This window comes from Echiichthys vipera (assembly GCF_963691815.1).
Source record: "Echiichthys vipera genome assembly, chromosome: 5".
In the NCBI taxonomy this organism is placed as follows: Eukaryota; Metazoa; Chordata; class Actinopteri; order Perciformes; family Trachinidae; genus Echiichthys; species Echiichthys vipera.
Genome location: NC_139830.1, coordinates 20,025,342 through 20,051,429, shown reverse-complemented (window position 1 = coordinate 20,051,429; position 26,088 = coordinate 20,025,342). Strand labels below are relative to the sequence as shown.

At 42.8% G+C, this 26,088-nt stretch overlaps 1 protein-coding gene across 1 annotated transcript; it reads right to left on the bottom strand.

Moving 5' to 3' along the window:
* Nucleotides 1–223: 223 nt before the first annotated feature.
* arhgap32a (Rho GTPase activating protein 32a) lies at nt 224–26,088 on the bottom strand. The gene is made up of 22 exons (XM_083914251.1): nt 25,866–26,088; nt 20,026–20,139; nt 19,088–19,190; nt 16,376–16,467; nt 16,028–16,112; nt 11,944–12,030; nt 11,713–11,850; nt 11,069–11,161; nt 10,113–10,235; nt 9,842–9,919; nt 9,143–9,224; nt 8,818–8,967; nt 7,906–8,008; nt 6,556–6,700; nt 6,109–6,191; nt 5,795–5,902; nt 5,483–5,628; nt 5,191–5,404; nt 4,565–4,713; nt 4,383–4,457; nt 3,617–4,291; nt 224–3,433 (listed from the first exon to the last, which is right to left on the bottom strand). The coding sequence occupies exons 2-22, from the start codon at nt 20,112–20,114 to the stop codon at nt 1,167–1,169; spliced, it is 5,085 nt and encodes a 1,694-aa protein (XP_083770377.1). The 5' UTR covers nt 20,115–20,139; nt 25,866–26,088; the 3' UTR covers nt 224–1,166.

Here is a 26,088-nt window from a genome sequence, read left to right as displayed (position 1 = left end):
ATATATACTGTACAAAGGTGTCTGACCTTGCAATCCTATATATGTCAGAATGCATCCTGAATTTAAGAGCCATGCAAAATTCTCTCTTAAATATAGACACCTATGATGACACAAGAGTTCAACAATCTATAATCATTGATAATATATCTTTATTATTTTCAGACTCACCAAAATAACAAATTAAACATGTCTTAACAGAATATTTTCATCTACGTGTTTGGATTTGAAACAGCCTCTTTAATGAAAAAAAACAACATCATAAAACACCACATTGTTAAAAGTTCCCAAAAAGAGGAGAGAAATGTTCATTTTTGTGACAAAACCACAATGCCATACAAAATACACTTTCTCAATGAGCTGAATGAGCTAATTTGCATTTACTGTAGGTGTAGCGTATTGCCCCATGGTAGATTTGACCTTAACAGAAATTATAGCACTCATTGTTATTTTAAGATTGCATTATACAATGTGTGATAAAGGGAAAAAAAGGAAAAAGTTAGAAACCATGAGGTTATCTTCCATTCTACCCCCCCCCCCCCCCCCCCAAAGTGCTAATTTAGTGTTTAATGATTCAGAGCAAGCTGTTTACAGAAAAAGAAAATATATGCTGTATATCGAGAGGCCTCGTTAATGTGTACAATGTGTTTCATACACGGTTATCCTCAAAAGTGCTTGTTGAAGTCTGAGCAGACTAGAATAGAAAACAAAATGTACAGTACATTGGCCACATGTTAGCGGTGTATTATTCATACAAATATAATACATTTAAAATGAATGTTATTTAATACACATTCCTATACTGAAATCATATTAATAAAAAACAGTTACATTAGCTTGGCATCTCTTGTTGTTTAGACATTAAATAAAATATAAGCCACCATTTTTCAACATGCCTCTCTTAGTGTTATTTTTTTAATAAATTTAAGACAATATCTGCACACAATTGACTTGTTCCCTTTGAGCTCCCACAAAAGCTGTTGCAAAATATGAAACTACCAGTGATGGCAACAGTATGATCCCCAGCAGCACCCTTACTTCACACTTTTTAGCAGCTTGACGGTTAAAACAAACACACTCTCAACACAACAGTCTGCTGGTCTGGCAGAGGGTAAAGTGCTGTTCTCCTTTGGCCCCGATGTGGAATCGGATAAAACCGGTGGTCAGAATCAGTCGTAGACCCCGGCCTCTGATCTCAGTGCAGCATGATAAAAAGCCTCCTGACCCAGAGCCTTGGACAGCTGTCTGTGCCCGCTAGGAGACATGCAGCCCTGGCCAGGCATGTATCCGACCATAGCTTTACTGGATCTTGTGGGTTTAGGTCTAGGCGCTGCGTAATACCCCTCCTTGTGGTCGTATTGTGTTGGCCTGACTTTAGTGCTCTGAGTCCTTCTGTTGGGCTGAGTCGAAAAGGATCCCAGATGTTCAGGATCCAAAGGGGATTTGGCGTGGTAATGATAGTAGTGACGATTTTCTCTAGTGCTCTGTGACCTCCCCGACCTTCTGAGGATGCTGGGTTTCACAACCGAGTAGTTTTTGACGGCGTTGGTCATCATGAATCGATCCTGTTCCTGACCATGTGTGTGGCTTCTGTTATTTTGCTCGATGTTCTTGAGGTTAGGACAGCCCCTTTCTGGAAGGGAGGGGACTTTGCGAAGTGGTGGCTGCTGCAAGGAGCTCTCTTTGATCTGAATTCGCCTGGATGGCCCTGGCTCGGCACATGAACGGTGCCCATAATGCTGCCTGGTGACCTCAGGGTCAGCCTGTTGAGACCTCGGGGATGTAGCAACCACAACATTTTGGCTTTCTGTCCTGTTGGCAGAGAGGAGGTAGGCATTTCCAGGGTCTGATTTGCTTCTTGTGTGCATTATGTCTCTGTTTCTTGTGTCAGTTGGCGACACAGGGCTCTCATAAGGAGACACAGCTGGACATGTATTTTTACGTTTGGATTTACTCTCCTGCTTGACTGGCTGATAGACAACTCTTTCAAAAACTTCTGCATCTCTAGCCTCGTAAACAACAGTGTCCCTGCTTTCTATGTAAAGCTCCCTGTTCACAGGAGGGACATGGTGTGGAGAGTAGTTGTAGTAATCCGACTGTTCACTTTCCCTCGTGGAACGCATGGTGTAGGACTGACTGTGTCGGATACCGCTTTGCCGGCAGGGCTCTACATGATAGCGGGAGCCATCTACTGGGTTCATATCAGAATAGGGGCTGAAACGATAGTCAGCATTAGTGTTCTCAAACTGCTGCCGGACAGGGTGGATGCCAGTCTGGATCAGTCTCTGATAGGGCACTTCCTGGCTTGAAGTCCGCTCGACATAGAACATGGTGTCAGGGGGCAGGACTTCTGTCTCTGCCAGCTCATAGTGACTAATCTGAGGGGCGTGGAAGGAGCGAGCCCTCCGGAAGGCTGGGTGCCCGACAACTCTATCTTCTGACCTCTGCCATTGGCCCGGTTGCCTCTGGCCCCCACTTAAAAGGCGCTCATCTCTGTGGTGACGTCTGAATTGAGGTGACAAAGGGTACCTTAAACCTAAAGTGCTGTAGCGGCCTTCAGAGGACTGCCTGTACAAGCTTTTTGGCCCCAAACGGTGATTTGGCAGAGCATCGGGCCAATGGCAGTGAGGTGCAGGCATTCGTCCTGTTTGAATTGGCCGATGATGGTGATGATGATGATGATGATGATTGCTGTAGACATCCTCAACCAGGCCTAGAGATCTACCCTCCTCTGGGCTGTAGTGATGGGTTGAGGAGGGCTGTAAAGGACGCGGAATGACCTCCTCGATAGATGCAGGCATGGAGGTCTCTGCCAGAACAGCGCGGAAATTAAATACATTGATAGAGTCGGTGTTCACATATACAGGAGACGTTGACGGGCTCTGAGCGGAGCAGACAGGTTGGGTGGGCGTTGAAACCCCAACGCTCTGATAGGTGGGTTCTGCTTGTGTGGCTTCTTTAAGCTCTTTTTCCTCCCTGCGGTCCCTCCTCTCTGCACTGCCTTCCTCCAAGCTCCCTGACCCAAACGGGCTGACATTAGGAGTGAAATTGCAAACACTTTCCTGTCCGTCATTGACCTGCGACGGCTCCGACCTGTGGTGCGCAGGTAGGAATTGAACAGATTGAGGGCAGCAATGGCTCGCCACAGGGCTGTGAGCTGCTTTCTGCCACTGGGAAATAGAGGTGACATGAGGGCCACAGTACTCCTGGGGGTTCACTTTAAGATCAAGAACAGAGGGCCGGGGCGGTCTGTCTTGGGCATGAGGAGCTTCCTGTCTCGCGAGGGGGTGCGGCGATGGGAAGTTGTTTCTTCTCTGGGAGCCACTGCTGGCCTTCTGGGCGGATTCAGCCAGAGCCAAAGCCAACTTGCGTGCAGCACTCGTCAAGGGAGGGTGAGGAGGGAGAACAGACACTGAACTCATAAGTCTATCTGTTCCTGGGGAGGGATAAGACAAACAACGCTACAGTATGACAGGACGAACAAAGCTATGGTAAGACATGATGGGACAAGACACAAAAGCTTTCATAAGAAACTACAGAATGCATTATTATTTAAATATATACTAACTATATATTGTTAATAATAATATGTATGATGTTAAAGAGGAGTGGTACTGACCTGGATCGGGCAGGTTCTGTGCAGACTGACTGAGGTCAGTCAGGGCTGACGCCTGGCTCACTGTGCTGAGTGGGCTGCAGTGTGGGTAGGGCAATCTTGACTCCTTTCCATCTGCCAGTGGAGTTTCACACTTCTCCATTGGGGGAGAAGAAGAAGGAAAAGGTGGAGGAGAGGTAGACGGATTCTGAACATCTGCCTGCATCTTAAATGATTTCTTCCTGAGTTTAGGAGAGAGTCGCTTGGAGGTAACCTTCTTCCCACCTTTACCGAGAACAGGGCTAATATCTGGAGATTGATAGCCGCTAATGTTGTTCTTGGGAGAGGAGATGGGCTCTGATTCACTGGAACACCCTGCGCTCTTCCTCGATTTATTTCTGTCTTTGTTGTGTTGCAGCCCAGGTGTCGCTGAGGGTGATCTGCACTGAAAAGACATGGGGTCAAAGTCCAAACTGTAGATGCCCGCAGCTGGCGGACAAAGATCCAGATCGTCCTCCTGGTGTGGAGGCGAAATACATGCTGCTGTGCGGATACGATCGGCATCTTTATGACTCCCGTTCAGTGGGTGGGTTCTGTGGTTGTCTTTACTTCTGGTGTTGCGTACGTCGTCTCTACAAACCCCAGAAATGGCCTCACTGGTCGAACGAGGTCTACGTGGGCGGTAACTCGGGGGTTCCCCTGGGATGGAAAAAGCACATGGATATTTAGACTGAATGTTCTGCGGTTAGAAACCACTTGTAGTATGTAAATGTTTGCAGTGAACAGTTACCTTCCACATTGTGCAAAGAGGTGAGGGATTCCTCGCTTTTGTAGGAGCGCAATGTCCCGCTGTCTCCTCTTCCTCCTGCCAATATTTTCAGAGCATTATGTTTTTCTCATGTTCAACTAGGTACAGGTACGAGTACAGGACTTTTATGTTTTCTGACTGTGTAACAGCAGAAGTGATCTAACCTGGCAGTGCAATGCTCTTTATCTCATTAGGCTCGCTGGGGTGACGCTTAAGTTTACGTTTGGACACAGAGTGGGACTTGCCGAGGTGGAAAAAGGAGAGCCAGTTTCCCACAGGAGACTTCTTCGCCTTAACAGGAGGCCTCTTGCCACTACAACACAAGACACATATCAAAGAAAAAAATACAAATTACAAAAACAAACATTTTAAGCATCTAATAATTCTATTTTTGTATTCTATTTTGAATTTAATTCATTGTTTGGTAAAGAAAATGTCAGAAAGTTGTAAAAGTCAGTTACAATATTTCCTGTTTCAAGGTAACACCTTGAAATACTGTAAATTGTTTTGTTTTGTCTGTTTTTATCCGTACCCAGCAAGTATTTGGCCAAACTATTGACTTAATGAGTAATTTACTACCACAAGACTTTTCTTTACATTTTCTGCTGATCAATTGATTGATTGATTAATTATTTGCACAAGCACTACAAAATATGACTAAGGATACACGCTACACAAAGCATTATCATTAAACAACTGAAAACACAAATGATGACATGTTTACCCATCGTCATGAAGCAGAAGAATTCATATAATCCATAAAAATTAGGACTTTTGAGGATTAAAGTACCTCTCCATTGGGAGCTCGATGACCGTGTGAAACTTGCCGAGCAGAGCTCCGGGTCCCTCTCCGACCTCGATGTAGTCACTATGGGTGAGACAGGGGGTGGTAGCCGGGGATCCCAGCTGTGCCTGAGTGCGAGCCTGGGCCTCCTCCAGAGACAGTAACTTTGTGGATGGGGAGCAGACCAGCAGGGACTTGGGTCGGGATAAGGTGTTGTTACCTGCATTTAGAGTGTGTTAGAGAAGCATTTAACCTCCCAACAGATGCCACGTGTCATTTTGTTTCTATTCTGACCTACCTGCACTTTCACGTATGATAGCATTTAGTTTAGCGCTGAAGAGGGCCTCTGTGTTGTTAAGGATGAACTCCACAACCACCGACTGGATACGCACCTCCATGAACGCTGCTGTGCCGCTAAAACAGGCTGACTCGATCTGTCTGGACCTGAAACACAGTTACAGAACGGCACAACCTATTTCACAGCTCTGGACCACAGAGACATGCCCCAGTTCACTGACACAGAAATACAGCAGGGCAATGTTGTTGCTATCTGTGGCAATCTAACGGTTTGCATGCAGCCATAAATCTGGAAGAATAGTTCAAGAGTCACCTGAGGAGGTTAGGCGCCCAGACAATAGCCAGGTTTTTAGTGTGCATGCTAGTGATGGGGCTGAAGGTGGCCAGGTGGGAGAGGTGTCTCATGAGATATTCAAGGGTCCTGTGGGTAAAGAAAGTTCTCACGTCTCAGAGCTGGATTTTCTATGTGGTTCAGACATAAGTAAAAAGAAGGTTGTTTGGTGGCACATCATCTTCACACAATTAAAATTAGCATCACAGCTGTGACAGATGGTTTTGATGCAGCACTCTCTAGACATCAGTTCCACTTCAGGCCACCAGGGTGCAGCAGTGAGCTTTAAACCTGACCTGTAGTGTGGAGGAGGCAGCTGCTGGATGACATTGTGGATTTTGACCAGCCTCTCCTCATCTGTGGCTGCAGACACTGCCTCCTGTGAAGACAGAGGATAATGCGCACATCACTGAGAGGCTGATGAACACAGCAGAGGGAGTTGCCTAAACAGTCCCATTGCCATGTCCCTTTATATTCAGAGCAGCCAGTGTTTTGGCTCACTTAATCTGCTATTCTGTTTTAGAATGCAGATCCCCTGCTGTTTCTAGAAAGCTCAGCTTAATGCCGTGACCTCATTTTTGAGTGCCACTTAAAACCGGGTTGTACATTTTTACATTGTTTCTACATTTCTTTGATCATCCCTGAATAGCAGCTTTTCTCCTTCCAATGCTTAAGCCTATTTCCATTCCCTTATCTATGTGCAGTGTAAGTCCCTGCCCCAGTTTCACTGCTCTGGTCCTTACTGAGAATCTGTCATAGAGCTGGTAGGTGAGCAGAGGGTTGGGCAGCTCTCTGAAGTACAGCTTGCAGAGGGAGCCCACTGAGTGAATATCCTGTCTGAAGACATCTCTGCTCAGATCTGGGATCTGTTCCGAATCAAACTCGTGCCTAGACAGAAACAGAAAGAAGATATAGAACAGTGTGGGAGTCATCCTACTGCCCATCTGTCAGTATGAAAAACAAAAAGGACATTTTAACACTATAAGGTAGTTTTGACGATGTAAATCGCCTAGTGAATTAATACTTTATTTTTCAGATTCTTATATCTTCTGAAATTCTCCTGCTTACTTCTGCCAAAACCTGATAATGTTCCTCCTCACACTAAAAAAAAATAGAGAGAGGAAATGGCAGCCAAGGGCCGCAGGTCGAAGGACCTTCATCCTCGAGGACCTTCAGCCTCTTTACATGGTGCGACTGCTCAATGAACTGATTTTCATCTAGTTAATTGTCTGTTACTTTCTAAGAGTGAGACGGACAGAGCGAGTTAAAACAATGGTGATTGATCATATGACCCACTTCTGAAAGCACTTGCTGTTTTGCCAAGATATACATTTGAATGTCTGTGGCGGCATTTCCAAGCAAAATTCAAATGCTCTATTTGTGACATTTTTTACGTCAGCCAGGTGGAGCTAAGCGTATGCTGCATTTCATTGTAATTGGAAATCGTGAACTCCCAACGTCTGGGTTGTAGTAAGGGCATAAGTACAATAGAAACGTGTGTGTGTATGGATTTAAGAGGGTAACATATAGGGGGTGGACCGGAAGTAGAGAGATGAATGTTACAAAAGAAAAAAAAGGTTATAAAAGAGCATGCAGATCGCTGCTATGTATAAGAAACCATTGCTATAGATGCAGTTCTGATCTGGAGGATCACGTCCATCAATCCGCAGAAAGAAGTGTGGTAAATTCAGCTTTACAAAAAAACCCACCTTGTATTTTGTGTAAAATGAACGATTTCTTTAGTAAGTAGCTGTAAAATAAGCAGGGTAATGTTGAGCAAATCATTATTGGGATAACTGGCTGTCAACTCCCCAAAAGATTATGAGTCTCAGAATGTATCTATTAATGAGAGTTTGTTTCATGAATGCCTCCCGGCCAAAATACAATAGACGAGAAAATCATTACAGCCATTAAAAGTTGCACAGCTTGAATCAAACTGTATTTGAAGGATTTCAGAAGAAGCAGTGCATAAACACTTGGAGAACAGCATTCATCATGTTGATAATGAGCTTGGTTACAGCTATTTGATCTGTCATTTTTGTATATTTTGGGTTGAATTTCTAATCAATATAATGAACAAAATGGGTATAAACCTGAGTTTCTGGATGTTGGAGGAGATCCCAGACAGTCTGTAGATTCCGTCCACGACTCCGTGTTTCTCTATGAAGTCAGCACAGCTCTTCACAACCTGCGGGACTAGAGGAGACAGACAGACATAGGTCTGGCCCTTCAACCACGCAGACAGATTTCCAGCTGATAGCTGTCTATCACAATGGTTTATCTCACGTGAGGCTAGTTTAAGATGATGACTGACAGCATCAATGTCCAATCTGCAGGTCCGTTCAGTTCAGTTTCTCAGGTTCATGGAACTCTAATCAAACTGTCAAACCAGGCAGCGCTGATCAAATATGACTAAATATTCTGTTACTGTGTTCTCTATACCTTAAATAAAATGTTTTCAGTCATGTTTTTCATCATTTGAGAAAGTTTGTGAACCGTCCACCATGTTTTCCACTGAGCAAGCGCCATCGTTTTGTTGCTGTGATTGGTTGCATGTCACGTTTCTTTGTAGTGATTGGTTGTAGGTCTATCCAACTGTATCCAAAAGCCTTTTGCTCTGCCACATTGATAACGCCCCTTGGAAATTGAAAAATGAACTGACAGGGCCCAGACTAATAAGCATTTGGGATTAGTGTGGCGATGCCAGGCTATCATACCACAGGCATTTTTAAACATATCTTTTAAAACACAGCTTTTGGAAAATCTACAGGAGTGTATGTATAAGCTCATCCTGCTAGCTGGTTATTCACACCACGCCAATTCATTTTGCATCAGACATCCCTGCAGTGTATCACAAATCCCCTATACAGGCAGCAGATTCACTGAGTAATCCCTCCTCTGGGGTATTTACTGTACGATGTGAAAATGTGAAACATTTCCGTGTGAACTGCCGGCAGGTAAGAATTACAGGATGGGGAAAAAAAGCCATTGTAGGAAAAAAGTACCCTCATGTCCTGAGTTGTGGAGATGTTCCCCCAGGTCACAGCCAAACACTCTCTCTCTGAGGATGCCACGCTGACGCAGCTTCTGAGGCGGAGGTCGAGACTTCATAAAAGTCCTCAGGAACGTTACCAGCTTTCCATGCTTCTTACACACTGATTAAGATGACGCACACACACACACACACACACACACACACAAACACACACACACACACGCACACACACAAACACACACACAACAGCCACTTTAAATCAATCCGCCTCACATCCTGGAAGCAAGTCTTAAATAAATCATCAAGCAGTAGGACGGACACACACTGAAGAGTACCTGGCTTCGGCACGGAGCTTTGGACACTGGCAGGAATCTTGTCATTTATCAGCTCAACACAGTCACAGGGGAAGAAACCAACCTGCAGGTAGAGAGAAGAGGAGGAGCAGCATTAAAGAGGGAGAGATGGTGATACACTTGTAAGTTCAAAAGAACAAGTGGGGGTGTTAAGTGCTATGGCAGACTGTAGAAGGGAGAAGGTGCAGAAATAGGTCAGTTAGCATAAGGGTATGAGCTGCCTCAGGCTGAAAATAGCTTGATTTTATTTTAATTAAAAACACGGTAAAATGAAAAATACAATGTCTAAGTTCTAATCATGAGTTGATTATTAATTTATCTTTTGCTACATATTTAAGTTCAGAATCCCTCTCTTTCTTCTTTCTTTAAAATGGAAAAAATATGCTTGAACTCGGGGGTGGTTTCATACATATGAATGTACCCAATCAAATCCAGTCAGCAGGTCCTTAGCTCCAGTCGCGTCTCTCTACAGTTACCTATCGCGCTATACTTGTCCACATTATAAAGGCATGTCAGTAGGACTTGACTTCAATCTGGCTCACAACTAAACCCCATCCACACTGATTCCCTGTGGGCTGAGACTTTAATCACTACTTTATCATTACTGGAAGAGGAGGTAAGTTGTTCTTTCATTGTCCCCTATCAAACATCAGTGTGAATGAAACACAGCTGTTGATTTACCTGAAAGCCATGTTTCCCTCTCCACCAGCCTGTGTCTTCTTTGGGAGGCATGTCTATTACTGACACAATGTCTCCCACCTGGTTCACAAAGAGTGTGATGATGAGAATAAACTCTGATCACAGATAAGCACAAATTTAAAAGACATTATGATGGGATCAGGAATACGCATATGCAAAACATGCAGCTTAAAATAATTCTGCTCTAAGATGAAAAGACGATTGATTCGTGTGAGATTATGTTTCTGTGTATGTCTTGTGTAACAGAGGTTACCTCAAATGTCAACTCGTCTGTGGCCTGGGCTGTGTAACGTTTAGTGACGTGGGCAGCAGCGATGGCGGGGACGTTGATTGAGGCTTCCTCAGACACAAGCAGATGGTTCCCCTTGTTGTCGATCTGGAAAAAGAAAATAATGACACGAGTAACATATAAAGACATTTCTTGTCAAGAGGCAGATGTGTTGGCCAAGACGGCTCATAGACTGGAAGCAGGGGGAAACAACTGCTCTTGCTTTATTTGAAATACTAAAGGACAAGTATTATTGGTATTTTATACAAATGAGCAGCAATACAATATGTTACTTTAGTGTAGTCTAATGGGACCAGTTAGTATTTTGCTCAATTACACAATTCAATTTTGGATTTTTTAAAAACTGGTTTGCAGCAGTTATTTTAACAAAATGTCAACTGCATGGCATGCGCTATCATAATACAGATGTTGGTCCTCAAATTAAGAACTGAATTATGCAAAAATGCCTTCTACTTGAAATTTTGAAGGACTGAGATAAAAATAGAAAAGAAAAAAAAGAAATAGCACTTAAAATGCTACTGGATATTGTGCTCACTCATTTGTAAGCACACCCACACAAACCCACCTCTGCACAGCATCTCCAGCTGCAGAGTGGTACCACACGTGCTTGTGTTGTGCAAAAAGCCAGCCATGCAGCAGTTGTTGGTCCAGAAATGGAACAGATAGCTATTCCTAAATCACAAAGTTTTGTGTTTTCTATCCTCCAGTGTTTGTGCCAAGTTAGACAGTGATGTCCTGTACCTATTCCCCTGAAATTAATAGAGATTTTCATCAACTGACGTCAAAAACTGTCTGACGGTTCCCTTAACTTAACTACTTAAATATTAATAGTGGATGTTAAATATTGAATTCACTTAATGGGGTCATTTCAAGAGAGTGATTAACTCATGATATCAAGCAAACAGCTGATAAGAAGATACCTCCATCCATGTTAGCACTGGACCACAGTTGATCTTGTTGTCAGCAATGGCGGAGAATCGGGACAGGTAGGTGGCCAGCATCTTTGTTACTGACTGAATAGAGACAAAAGATTGTAAAGATTTAGTAAAGCCTGACAACTAACGAGTGATTATCCACACATGATGCAACAGAGCAGACTAATTTAATTCAATCCTATATGTTAATGAAGCTTTATTTCACTTCACTGTGGCATACTGTCACTTAGTTCTGTAGGAAATGCTGCTACATTTTTAACACTGTTATCACTTATCGCACCTTCTCACTTATTTAGTTTGTACTTATTTTATTTCAATCTGCTGCTAAACTGCACAGTGCGTATTGTTGTATATTGTATATACCTACGCTTAACCACAATGTCCGTTGCACTCTGTCACATTTAGTTATTGTTTGATTTATTTTAAGTAAGCTTTATTTTGATTTGATTATGTTAGCTTATTGTCACTCTGATCCTTTCCCACCTTTGTATTAAAACTGTTGCACAATAATTTCCCTCGGGATAAAGAAAGCTTCTTGAATCTTGAATCTTGAATCTTGAATCTTATTTCTAATCTGTGAGTAATTACTGTTACAGATCAGAGATAATGGAAGTGTAGCTCTGTGGTACCTCAAGAGTGTCCTTTAATGTGTCGTATCGCGGCAGCTCGGCGAGCTGGGAGTAACGGCGATCATAGATACACAAGTGCAGGTGTTTGTCAAGCACCCGGAAGTCTTCATAGGATCTCGTTACCAGCCAGTTTCGACCCTGACAGAGAAAGAGAAAAAAAACATACATAAGATGGTGGGAGTAGATATTAAACCCTGTTGTTTATTTTCCGAATATGGCAAGTCATGTTACCTGGCAAGTGACCTGGACCAGAAAGACCAGCTCTTTGGAGTCCAGACCAGCCTTCGGTCCTTCACTTTGCCCTTCTGCAAAGGCCAACTATAAGCGAAGATAAGGAGAGACAGAGGAGCTAATATCGAGAGGATCCACATTCTAAATAATGGATGTGTATAATACAAGAAACCTCTCTGTCTGTGACCTGGTATACAAGAAGAACATCTTGTCCAAACCCCATTTGTCCATTAATTAGTAAAACCCCTTTTATACTGCACAGTGGTGTTGGACTATTACAACCTTCCAAAACTCGGGTTACAAAAAAAGTAATTCCTGAAAAAAAAGGATTCATGTTAAAATTTCAAAGTGATGAACAACTTCCATAAATCCTTTTTGAATTTCACAGCATTCATGATGAATTTTATTTGAGAAATAAGTGCAGTATATCCGCTCTGCACCAACACAGCACTGATTCATTCTCACTTTACCATAAATCCTGCAGTATGACATGTATAATACATAAACTGCTAGGATATCAGCGCTTGGAGGCAGTGTAAATTTAGCACTGATTTCTTCTTCTTCCTCCTCCTGACCAATATTCTATATGCCCCAAAAACTGAGAAGATAAAAGCCTTGCAGGAGTTTGGGAATGCACTGACGGACAGTACTGTAGCAGAGACTTCAAAGGCCTTGGAAGCCAAGGGAAGTTCTGGTTATTTATAACTGTTAGCAACTCATCCAGATACTACTGTTACACAATACACAGCGACCCAGTTACTGCTCAACAGTAATACAGCAAACCAGACTGACAAAAAAAACGCAGAATGAGAAATTTGTTCTTGAATAAGTCATGATGGAAGAGCTCTCATTCACCGCAAGGATTGGTTTGAAAATAATAGCCCGGACGAAGTAAGTACTGATGGGGGTCAGGAGGCCAAATGCATGATGGGAAGTGGGATCATACAGAGAATTACGAATAAATAAAACATCCCATTTTGGTTAAACAACACACCAGCTTGATAAAAATTAAAAATTATGAAACGGGACAAAATAAATCGGAAAGTGTCCTCTGGAGGCATGCCTGAGCATCACTTCCTCTGGGATGCTCACAACTCTGCAACTACTCCTTTCAAAATAAAACATGCTAACACAGCTCAGACTTCTTCAACACTTTGTGCAGAAACATACCTACAATGTGTCATTTATTTACAAAAATCTCTGCCAAATTAAATTAATACACAGAGATCCATACATTCAGGTTACCTGGCACTAAGGCATCTCAGATATCCATCCGCAGCTGGAGGAAGTCCCTTTGTGTAAAGCTGCAGTCCTGGACCTCAGTAAGCTCCTCCAACAAGCCAAATCTTGGCTAAGGGCAGCAGAGCTTAAATGCTGCTCCTTACTCGCTGCGTTTTCCGTCCCCCCTGCCGCCTTATGTAAAATGTTCATTCAGAGGGTTTTGTATCACCATGCGCTCACTGCTCCATTCAACGCACAAAATATGAAAAGAGGATGCTTCGCACCGCGTGTCTTACCCCCCTTTCTGCTTCCCTCTTACCATCTCTTCCCCCTCCTCCCTCTCCTGTATTCTGCCTCCGTCGCCCTCCCCCCTCTCTTAACCGCTCTGCTTTCACCAGGGACGGGGGGGAGGTTGGCAGTAAATGGGCTCAACCGGCAAACACAGATGCACAAGCTCATCCATCATACAGAGGCAAAGCTACACAAGATAGATAGAGGACCCTTCCTCATTTTAAAACAATTCTCATTCATTCCAATCTCTAGGCGAGACTGGAGCTAATCTGAAGAGGAATCAGACGGGCAGGCTGCAGACAGAGGCAGTCTGCTGTCCTTCTGCTATTCTGCAATTAGGACACATGAGACCTGATCAGTACCTTCCCTTCCTCCCGCCACAGACTGCGAATACAGAGGCAGACAAATGCATCATGGGAGATACAGCAAGACAAAGAACAAAGACTCATCTTTCAGATTAAGTTGCAAAATGAGTCACAAATAAGTAGTAGAAGTAGAATTAAATCAGATTACACAGTGGCACGTGTCCACTGTGTGTTTGTACATGTGTGTCCAGACACTGTGCACAGTTTTCAGTTTCAGTGTCTGGCAAGACATATATTTCTCTTTTAGCTCAGCTCAGCTTTTCTTCTCCCTGTGGAGCTTTTCAAGGTCACTGACACTGTTCTGCTGCTTCACTTGCCTCCACTCTGCTCATGGAGCAATCACAGTCATGGCAACGACGGCATGATGTTTACCCAATGGAGACAGAGCATCCTGGGATTAAGCACCCGTCCAGCCCACCACACTGTAGTCCATTAACACCACATGTACAGTAGGGATTCAGCCCCAGAGCATGCATGTACTGCTCATGCACTCTTTTTGTGTTGAGCTCCATTTGCAGCATCTGGTTGTGGAGAGACGACTGCTGCACTCTGTCGGCAAGCAAACTGAACTGCACTGAGGCTACCCAGGCGGTTAACAGCCACTTCCAGACAAGACCGAAAAATGACTAGTGCCTTAGTGCTTGTTTTTTTCACTGCTGTAAATATACTTTAATGTACTTGTTAGACTTTAATCAGGGCTTTATGTTAGCATATGCCGTCTTTTTGCCGGCACATGTCAACTCGTCTTTGTTAGATGCTGGCGGGGAGCTGCTCTGTTGTTGTGCCATAACCGGAGCTTAGCATGGTGTCATTTCTGCGGTCACATGAGCACTGACAGTGAAAGTCCAGTTATTATTTCATTGTTTTTTGGTGTTCTCACAATGTAGCGCTTTACCCGAAAATGCACCAACAGCAGCAAAGTGCAGCCAGTTGCAAGCTGCCATGCAATGCTGCGGCAACCACTCAAAGCTCATGAGCAGTGTCCAAACCAGTTTTACGTTCCGTAAATGTTTTTTCTGGAAATCGGGTTGTGTGGTCTATTGTGGTTTAAACGTACAAAAAAGGTATATGGTCTATGTAATCTTCTTTTAATAACTTATGTAATAACTAAACATATTTTTTCACTTGCATTCACTGAGCCACCCCTGTAACCCTAACCCTGACTTTGACTTTGACCGCCTATGGCGCGGCCCACCTCGCACTTAATGCTTAATACCTCTGCACTTAAAGATCAACACAGCCACAGCCATGCTAGTAACTGTGAGACTGTGCTTTGGCACAGTGATGCTTTGAGCTAAATGCTAATGTCATGATGCTTACTTTTTCACAATGGCAATGCTAACAATTGCTAATTAGCAACATAAAGACATAACATGTATATTTGATGGGGTTGATGGAATTTGAATATAGACCTATATCAAATAGCTCAAGACATTTCATTCTGAACCACAGATGTCAGCCTCTTGGTGGCGCTACAGGAAAGATCAGGAGACCATCAAAGTCACGAGGATTCATCCTATGGAGCTCAGGGGAATGTCTGTACAGCATATTTGGGAATCTTATACAGAAGTCATTCAGATATTTCAGTCTGCACTTAAGTGGAGGGACTGATAAACAGACAGAGCAACATTTGCATTTGGCATTTGCCTCCTACTAAATCTAACTGCCACCTTATATTCTCACACTCCCCATTGTTTTGTGAGAACAGGTTTTAACTCTCAAAATGAGTCATCTCTTATGGTTTCTGGATAGTTTCAGTTGTATCTCATTTACTCACTGTCTGACATCATGTGCTTAAGTCAAACCAACAAGGCGGGATCACAGGTTTACAGGTCAGATTAGCCTGAAATTAATATACTGTAATGCAGAGGATTAACACGCCGCTCGAATCGGATCATGGCTTTGATAGGAAAGGGACTAATAAAATCTGTAACAGTGAAATCCTAATGATTTATGCATGGTGGGGTATAACTCTGGACAAATTCATATTTTATAGCTCTCCTGATAAAAGAGAGCACACTAACAACTGTGACATTTCACTTAAAAGAAGAAAAATGAACAGGGGACTGTCCAGAAAAGACAAACAAGGATATTGATTTGACTGCCACATTGCATTTACAGAACGATGCATTTCTGTGGCAACTGAATTTGAGCCAAAGACACATTTACTAAACATAGTAACAGTCTTAATTATTTTCAGGGCTCACCTGGACGTTGCCAAAGTCAACAGTCTCATAGTGGAAATGGGCACACTCTGCCAACCTGGGGAAGTGACCTCTGGGGAACGTCAGCCTAAAAAAAACAAAAAAACAGCACAACTGCCCCTTGTCAGTAAACAACACACTGACACTGTGATGGAGAGAAAAGCAAAGCAAAAGAAAGGAAAAGAAAGAGATATTAGGCCTATATGTGAGGGAACAGGCTTAAAGATGCAGCGGGCTGCCGCGTCTTCCTGTGCCCGCCCGTCATTTTATAGGTCCTCATTTCACTGGCCTGGATAAGAGCCCTGTTTTACAGCCCATAATAGCAGCAACACTGTTACAGGAAGCACCTACTTCTTCATGTTCTTGACCTTCATGCTCGCTGTGCTGACGCAGGAGCGCAGGAGAGGCTCGGCTGGGTGCTCTGTGATGTCATCACTCCTCACCTGCCAGACGGAGAAATCAGACATGAATAAGTGATAATGCTGATCACCATGAAACAGTGGTTGTGCAGCAAAAGGTGCAATACACAAATTTGATGTAATTGTGCATCTGTTACATCTGTGCTAATGTTGATTCTATTATACTAATGCTAGGTTACATTGTAATGATGTGCTAATGTTGCTATGCTGTTATGTTGTACATTATGCCATGTTTTGCCTCTATTAATGCTATTGGTGTTATGCTATGTTATTCTTTTCTATACTAATATTATGTGTTATCTCACAGAGGCTCTGCCCTCTATTGGACTCTATGGGTAATACTTTCCTCCAATAAACAGCAAGCATTCACCCACTGAAATTTGCATAAATGTAACCTGCCAACTAGGACGAGCCTACCTGAAAATGTGCAACTCCAGCAGTATATAGCGCAGATTTGGACCCAGTTTGGGAGAGCAGAGGTGGATTTGTTTGCTGATTGACACAACACATTCTACGTCCTACGCTCCTAGGCAGACAGGAAGAGACCCTCTCACTATGGTCTGTGCACGCTCTACAGGCGGTGTGGCAGTGTCGGCAGCCTCCTCAAGTAAGAGTTGAGGATATGTAGGGCAGTGTCATAGTCTACGCCCTGTTGGTTCATACGGTTCTATCTCTTAGACACGTCGGGCTCCTTTTCAGGGTCTTTGCTCACTGGAACTACAAAGGACTGGGGAAAAGTGATGGGTGTATGTCAGTTGTGTTGCACCTACAGTAGCTCCCGTTTGGGCAGGTTACACCCACATGTCCCAGTGCTCCTTGATCACTCAGGGAATGTGGTGTGCGGGGTGTGTTTTGTTTGTCTTTTGACCCCTACAAAGTTAGACTTTGGCTCTACCCAGTTTAGTTGCATCCTACGTGGGCTGGTTGCTCTTACATTGTGGAGGCTTAGGTTATACAGGGGTAGGTTGACGTTGCATCTGGCCTTTATCCAGTCAGGGTCGGGTTGGTTGGGCCAATGTTATGTCATAACAGAGCGTTCATTCATGCGCCTGTGTGAGCTAGAACGATAGGTTATAAGATTGCAACACTAGTTCTATTAGCACAGACGTAGACCTAGGGCGCTGTTGCTGTTATGCTGCTCACTGAAGAGGGTGTAGTGTAGAGGACAGTGGTGTGCACTGCCTTATATACTGTGGGGTTTGCATGTATTCAGGTAGGCATGTCCCGACTGGCCAGCTATGTTTATGATCATTTCAGTGGGTGAATGTGTACTGTTTATTGGAGGAGAGTATTACCAATAATCAGGTAGAGTTCTTGGCCTGGGTTAATAGAACTAGGGTTACAATATCCTAACCTCCAGTATCTAATGTTATGCTTTTCTATGTTAACTTGTGCTGTTATTTATGTTAATATTATGTTATGCTAAGCTAATGTTAGATTATGTTATGCTTGTCTTAAATTAGCTGCCATGGGTTCAACTCCGGCTGTAATATCTTAAAGAAAAAATGTTTTATGCAAATGTTGTTATGTTTGTGCTCTGCTAGGTTCAGCTATATCTTGTGTTATGCTATGCTGCGCAATGCTTAGTCAGGTCAATGATATGAATTGATAATAATAACGAATCTCTGAACATTTAGGTTGGTCTTAAGTCATGTCCATCTATCTGTGTGACTATGAAGTATTGTTTATGTCTGTAGTACTGTTTCATTTGTTTTGTCCAGTTAGCTATTTTATGTTTTTGTTTGTGGACATTTGACGGGTGTGCAGGATGATGTATAATTCATTCATTCATCTTCAACCGCTTGTCCCTGTCGGGCTTGCGGGGGGCTGGAGCCGATCCCAGCTGACAGCGGGCGTAACCCTAACCCTAACCCTAACCGGTACACCCTGGACAGGACGCCAGTTTATCGCAGGGCACATAGAGACGAACAGAGACAGACAAACATTCACACTCACACCTACGGGCAATTTTAGAGTCATCAATTAACCTAACACGAGCATGTCTTTGGACTGTGGGAGGAAACCGGAGAACCCGGAGAAAACCCACGCAGACATGGGGAGAACATGCAAACTCCACATAGAAGGGCCCCAGACGGGATTCGAACCAGGAACCCTCTCGCTGTGATGCGACAGTGCTAACCACCACAGCATCGTGTCAAAATTTAAAATGTATAAAGAAAAGGATATATGCATAAAAAAATGCATAAACAATCTACTGTACTGACAGTACAATTGAAAAGCTGCTCTTCTGTCAGGGAGGCACCCCACAGAAGTGAAGACTTAAAAAAGAGCTGCTGTGGAGGATATTTACATTAAACTGGAGTAAACGGTAAGGGCTGATGACTGATGACATCACTTTTCTGTGACAATATTAACACACACAAACACACACACACACGACACCTTTATCAAAGCGCTTCTTCAACACTCCATGTCACTCTCAACCTGAAGGTGAAAGGTAATTACTGTGACTTTCACGAGTGCCACATGACCGAAGTGTCATGTTGTGGTGACATCATGGTGTGAATCACCTACACAACCAATGCAGCCTCATGGAAGAAGAAGGCTGACGTGTACATTGGTGTGTGTTTATCTATTTGTCTTGCATCAGTGATGAGTCAGAGTTGTGTGTGGGGGTGCGTACCATGGCAGTGGATGTCTCCTGTGGCTGTTTTTCTTCTGGAGGATTATTGTTGGTGGCTCGAGGTAAGGCATTGTCTTTGTCCAGGTCTGTCGGTAGGACATCTCTGCAGAAACAGATAAGAAAGGTGGCATTGCATAATGCTAACATCCATGTAGTCTGGGGTCTGCACTTTTTAAATAAATACACCAGAGGGAGCAAGTGAGGGGAATGAATTCACAATATGTGGCTTGGGCTCAAATCATGACATTGCACCAGCATGGCCTAAAAAAACATGTTGTACTCATTCAGTGGTGTTTGTCTAGTAATCAGAGGGAAATCTATTAAAAAAACCTGAGAAAATAACCATCTTTTTCAGTCAGATCCATATAGGAACACATCCTTGATATAAATGTAAAATTGTAGCATCTCTCAATACATTAGAGTCAATAAAAGCCATGGTTTCTTTTGTATGCGCTCAGGAAAGCAAAGCTTGTCTATTCAAAAAGCCATAAAGGCAATCCACCCACAAGGGAGTGCTTCACAAAACCTTCACTCGAAATGTGACTCAATGTATTCAGGAGTGGAGGGTGAGGTTCATTCAGCTCAACTTTTATGTGCAACAAAGAGAGGAGAGAGACAGGCCTTGGCTTTGTCACAGTGATTCAGCAGGATGAGATCAGGACATGGGACTATGAACACGGACACACAGTGTAATTTATGTGATACACAGTGGCAGAGCTAATTACATAGACACAATGTAAAAATCTGAGGACATTGTGAGCTTTGGACCTAATGGAGCTTTGCACAGTAAAAGAGATGATCTGTCTTACTCTGAGGAGAGGGTCATGTTTTAGCTTTAACATTACACTACTCCTTCTTTTATTCATCTCAAAGGCAATCACACAGTCTTACGTAATACTGTTCAGTTTACATGAAATGCCGAAAAAGAAAGTACTCACCCCTCAAGGACGTCACCACTTCCTGGTTCACCCTGGGGTCCTGAGGCAGCATTCTCAATCACCGCGGCAACCACACATCCAGCCTCCATTATGCCGCCTGACTGCAACAGCCCGCTGTAGAGAAACGTGAGTGGGAGGGAAGCAAGGGTGGGTGTGTTGTTAGAAGAATATGGGAGGATGGGAGGAAGAGTCCAATGCAATGAAGCCGCCAGACGACAACCCACTTGAGGCTGCATCGTGCGCAGCTCTCAAGGCTACCATCCACAGAGCCCAGATTGTAATCTGCGGTGACATCATGCTACAGCTGGGAGCTGCTTCAGTGATAATGCATGTCAGACTGACAAATCATAGGATTGTTTCACAGGAACATCGGATTCTTTTGAACATAGCACTGACAGGTTTTAGCTGAAAATAAAAACCTAAGTCAAGATTGTCATAGCAGCATGAGTACATATCCCTGGATAATATATACAGGTTTGGGGTCATTGATATCTTTTAAATTGTGGTTTCTTTCCAGAAGATTAGGTAATAATCCACACATATATATATATATATATATATATATATATATATATATATATATATATTTAACAGGCCCATAAGCCTCAGTTTTTGCAAATCTGCACCACTTAAATATAGCATCAAGTGGCTCCTGGATAACTACCTTATCTTTTGGCCCTTTCTTTAAAATCATAAATGAGATAATAATTCCTGGCACGTTATGTTCATTTTTAACTGAAGTTCTTAATAAAATAAGAAAATACTCAGTGCGTTCCATTTGTTATTTCAAACAGACAATTTATTTATTTATTTAATTCACAGAAAACATGATATATTGTGATATATATCATTATCAAGATATGACATTTCTGGAAAGAAGATTTTGGCCCAGCCCTACATGATTCCATCCTTCATCTATGATTATCAATTCTGGCTCAAGCCACAGCTCCCATTGGACAGAGTCTGTCACAGGGCTAACACATACTGACGGACCAATCAACCTAATCTGCGTGTCTTTGGTCTGTGGAAGGAAACTGGACGTACTCATAGGAAGGGAGAACAGGCTAATGCAATACACAATGGCAGTCAGGTTGACAACAGTGCCAACCATGATGCTCCTGGTATTCCTAAAAATGTGTTTGGCACACAGAAAACTAGGGGCCATGTAGCAATCAATAACATGAAGTATTACCTACCTATATGGACAGAAAAGATTGAAATCCTGTCATATTACCACATTTTTTAAAATGCCACTACAAAAACAATCCAAAGTATTACACTGAAAAAGTATTCTAATATTGCCCCACCTTCTATTTTTGTGACCATATTTCTACCTTTGTTGGTATTCAATCTGTGAGAAGATAGATAGCCCCTATCACTCTATTATTACTACTCATGTCTTTATGTACTGTAAACAAACCAAAGGAATGCCCTGATGAAGCGAAATTAGACTTGTCATAATGTTCCACTACAATCTTCCCATAACTAGTTTCCGAAGGTATAGGGGTGCTTAGTGATGATTTCAGGAAATGTGTAAAAAACAACAACCTTTCATTTACAGGAGACAGTTTTTCTTCCCTAAACAGATCGGCTAATCAACATAGAACGGTTTGGACTAACGGGTAGATTTATCAGCCCTGATCGTTGCTGCTGTAGTAGCAGTTTCCCATCAGCCCCTCTGGCTCGTAGCCTCACTGAGTTGCTGTTGACTGACTTCCACAAAACCTCCTGACTCAGCAGAATGTGAGCAGGCAAGAATACAGGCCAGATCGGACTCCTTCATGCTGTATCTCCTCTCTAATAGACAGAGCCATGGTATAACACAGACAGCAAACTCATTTACTGTTGAGAAGTGTTTATGAAAATGCTACGGGTCACTTGGGGAAAAGTGTTTGGAAAGTCATATGAATGAGCAGTGTGGCAGATACGGTGATTATCTTTACCCTGTAATAATATTTTGGCGATGTGGAGCCAATGGAGAGCATAGACCCATAGTGGCTGCATGCGTTCCATGTTAAAAAAATGTTTTGCATAGTACACAGTGCAATGCATGACCTTGCTGATTGTACCACATCAGACATCAGTGAGTCTTTTCAAGTTAAGAACATGTTGTACTGTGCAGAGGAGGCCAGCTAGATGCGCCATTTAAAAGTAAAAGAAGTAATGAGCTTTTGTCTTCATCTGAAAGACCTTGTGGGAGAAGAGCTGAAGACAACAGAGAGCCACATATGAACAAGTGTTCTTAGAGCAAGCACCACAATACATGAAAAGTAGACTATTTTGGAAATGCCCCAAATAGATTGAGCTATAAAAAGACAAGGCTGTAACAACTGTAAAAAAAAATTAAAAAAAAAAGATTAAAGCTTTTAAGAGGTGATCTTGCTCTGTATGTGTATGTGCATGGCCGAGAAAAATAGAACAATCTCAAACCAGGAGCCACAACTCTCCGACACTGGTTTAACATTTGAAGCATCGGAATCCACTGCTGTAAATCAGGCAGAATCCACCGCTTCTTCATCAGTCACATCAGAGTATGACACAAAGTATTCATCTACCTGTCAAACTTAAAGAGAGAGACCTTGATCTGATTTCCGGAGACTGGAGCAGCACAGAGACAATGTCGCCCTGGTATCAGATGGCCTATATGGCGATTTTCAAGAAAAATGGGGCAGCCTACACAATTTTGTTTATGAAACCAGTATTAAGTGCACTGACATGGTAAAAAAAAGGCTGCCTACATAAAGTATTTTTAGCTGCCAACAGACAAGAGATGCATCTAAGTGAGTCACAGCTACTTCTTTACATATGAGAGGAAACACGGAGTTAAGCGGAGAGGTAGGAGAAACCATTTCACCTTTTTCTGTATCACACATGAATGCAAATACAGCTCATACATGGATATTAGGTGGCACTTTTATGGGCCTCTACAGGTTATTAAAGAGGCCCCTTGTATGTAGCTCAATGGGCTGTAATTGATACACATAACAAAGTCCCATTGTTATAATAGAAGCATTAGCTAGCTAATTAAAGTACAGGTATTATGGTAAAGTATTATAATAAGGCGAGTCATAATAAGGCTACTTTGTCATTATCTCTGTTGGCAGGCCTTTTTTAACAACACAGCTGCAAATTCTGCTTTATGGAGGGAGAGATTAGGAATTTGGTTGCAATCTAACATACCAGACACACGCCGGAAATGTCTGTACCTTGATGTGTAGCATAGTGGTGATGTCATAAACATACAAAGGTCCTCACGGCTTGTTTTAAGGTACAGTTTCTGAATACGGTCTGTGTGCATTTCCCTGTGAATTGAGAGTTTCACAGTGTTTATAAAGCACTTCGTCCTGCTTTATAATAAGAAAAAAGGACATGAAAATCTCTCTTTTCACCAATATGGGACCTTTAAGCTTTTTAGCTGACAATGCAAATGAGAGCTGTGAGAGTCGAGCGATCATTCACATAACGAGCAATCCCTTTCAATTACACATAGAGTCATGTGATCAATGATCAATATCTGATAACAGCAGCTTATGATTGCATCATCGACGCGTCTCGATTTCGATCCAAAATAAAAAAACGCTAATCGAACGTCATCTCCCTTCAGATGATGTGACAGGCCTGTTGTAAAGTTGGTTTCATGCTCTCATTCCGAGCCCTGGAATGCAGTCAACACAAGTGAGGGAGACGCAGTAGAGAGAGGGCCGTGGTTGCCATGGTAACTTCTCTCTCGTCCATTGTGACTCGAAAGCTCCTGCAGACTGAGGATGAGTTAGCACGAGGAGAGAAAATGAAGCCTTAGAGGAACCTTTGACCAAAAAGCTGCGACACATCATCGTTACTATCGTCATCATCATCAGACAATCTGCCTGAGGCGATGACATCGTGGCTCCTCCGATCTTGCAGGATTCAGACAGCCGGTGTTCTGCTGCTCTCACAATGCAGAACAGGGGGAGGAGGTGGGGTCATATGATCCTATAATCTTCTTGAAATCTACCGGAGTGAGATTAACTTTATTTCATCTCACACTGAGTCGGTATCAAGGCTCAATCTTTGCCCTGCCACCATCAGAGTCACAGATGAAGGGTAGAAAGTGGAGTGAACGGCAGGGTGATTAAGTTGTAGACAGTTAAGACCCAAATATTTAATCAACAAGCCGATCTGTCACCCAAACCTTACAGTGAAGTACAGGCCTTTCTGTTTGAAGCGCATTTACTTCCTCTTATACAGATGAATGACAGTAAAAAAATAGCACGTAATCGGATATTTTACTGGGATTTATTTTAGGATATATGACAGTGAGTCTGGAGGATAAAGCCACGCCACTATGCTGCTGCCTCATATTAGTGTCACAGAAAGTCCCACACAGTGATACAAGATCACAGTCACATGGCCAATCTAATGCAATCTAATACAACACCCCTGCAACAATGACTACCTTTGTAAAGCTTATGTTCAACTCTGTACTGATTGTGTTGTACTGTTGCACTGCATGACCAAAAATGTATGATTTTGTTCCGACACACTCCCACACACATACAATAGGTGCAGGCTTCACAATATAAAGCAAGCCTGCATCCTTTTCCTTAAACGTAATATTTTCTGGGTTCATTTATGAACCACTTGGTCTATAAACATTCAGAAAGCTATGAGAATCCCCATGACAGTTTCCTAGAGCCCAATATAATCTCATCAAATAGCTTGTTTTGACAAACACTCCAAAACCCAAAGATATTTAGCTTACTGTCACATGAAGAAACGCACACTCACACTGACAAGTATAAAATGACTGAAATGATTAATCAACGAGTCGATCCTAACTGACTTATAACATCAACTCAATATACCTAATATGTAGTTGTGGGTAACAGCTTCTCAATATGTTGTTACGGTGCAACAAATGACTGAATTAATGGATAAGTACATTTTCTCGATCAATTAATCTCTAGATTCTTTTCTTAAACTAATTCTTGCATAATGCACACATAAGGCATTGTCTGAACTCAATAGACCAAAACCTAAAGATATTTGGATATTTTTGCTTGGAAAATGACAAATGATTAATCAGTTATCAAAATGTATTCATTTAGAACATTTAGTATTACGTACTATTATTTTGTCCCCACACTTTCCGACATAAATACAAGAGCTATGTTTTCACAACATATTGCAGGGCCCTGGCTGTTGATTATTTCCTTTACTGATTGATCTGCTGACTGATGTCGTTTAATGTGTATAAAATGACAGAAACATATTGTTATCTTTGCTTGACAAGATAACATATACACAAATGTTTAAATGACTCAAAATAGCTCATTAATGTTCTGTTGACCTATAACGCCTAACTGATTAACCGACTTCAAGGAGATTAATCGTTTCAGGTCTATCCTACATAGGCTAAATTATCTGGCATATCAAACACACACACACAAACACACAAACACACACACACACACACACACACACACACACACACACACACACACACACACACACACACACACACACACACACACACACACACACAGTATGATATAGGCTTTGCAGTAATACAATTCAACAGTGCTACACAACGCAACACCGTAGAAAAGTTGACCACCACTCTGACCTGTTAGGCCTGACAGATCACCGGTCAGCTTCATGCAGCCATATACACACACACACACACACATACGCGCGCACACACACACGGTCTTTTTTTTTACCAACTTAATGTCGGTCGGCTGATCGATTAAAGCAACGCTCCGGTGTTCAGATCACACCCTCAGGGCAGTGGCAGCAGTGTAACGCGTGTGTGCAGCAGCCTACGTGGTTTCCAGAGACTATCTGTTCAAACAGCCTACCTGTAACTGTGCACGCTGCTCCACTCCGCTGCCTCCTCTATGCTGCACAGCGCTGAGCTTCTCGACGAGGAAACATGTCATCAGCATCGCACTCCAGAAACGCTTATCTCGGACACACACACGCGAGCTGACAGATGATCATCTGAGGTAGATGTTTTTGGGGGATAAAACGCTCGGGTGCGACATCGCTGATGCAGTGTGGGAGTCATTCCGGGGAGCCGCG

Excerpts from the sequence above, each read along its gene's own strand:
- arhgap32a (XM_083914251.1), bottom strand. The coding sequence starts at position 20,114 with ATGGAGGCTGGATGTGTGGTTGCCGCGGTGATTGAGAATGCTGCCTCA. Across the intron at positions 16,468-19,087 it reads AGGAGACATCCACTGCCATG|GTGAGGAGTGATGACATCAC; the intron begins GTACGCACCCCC and ends TCCGTCTGGCAG. Across the intron at positions 5,405-5,482 it reads TATCATACGTGAAAGTGCAG|GTAACAACACCTTATCCCGA; the intron begins GTAGGTCAGAAT and ends CTCTAAATGCAG.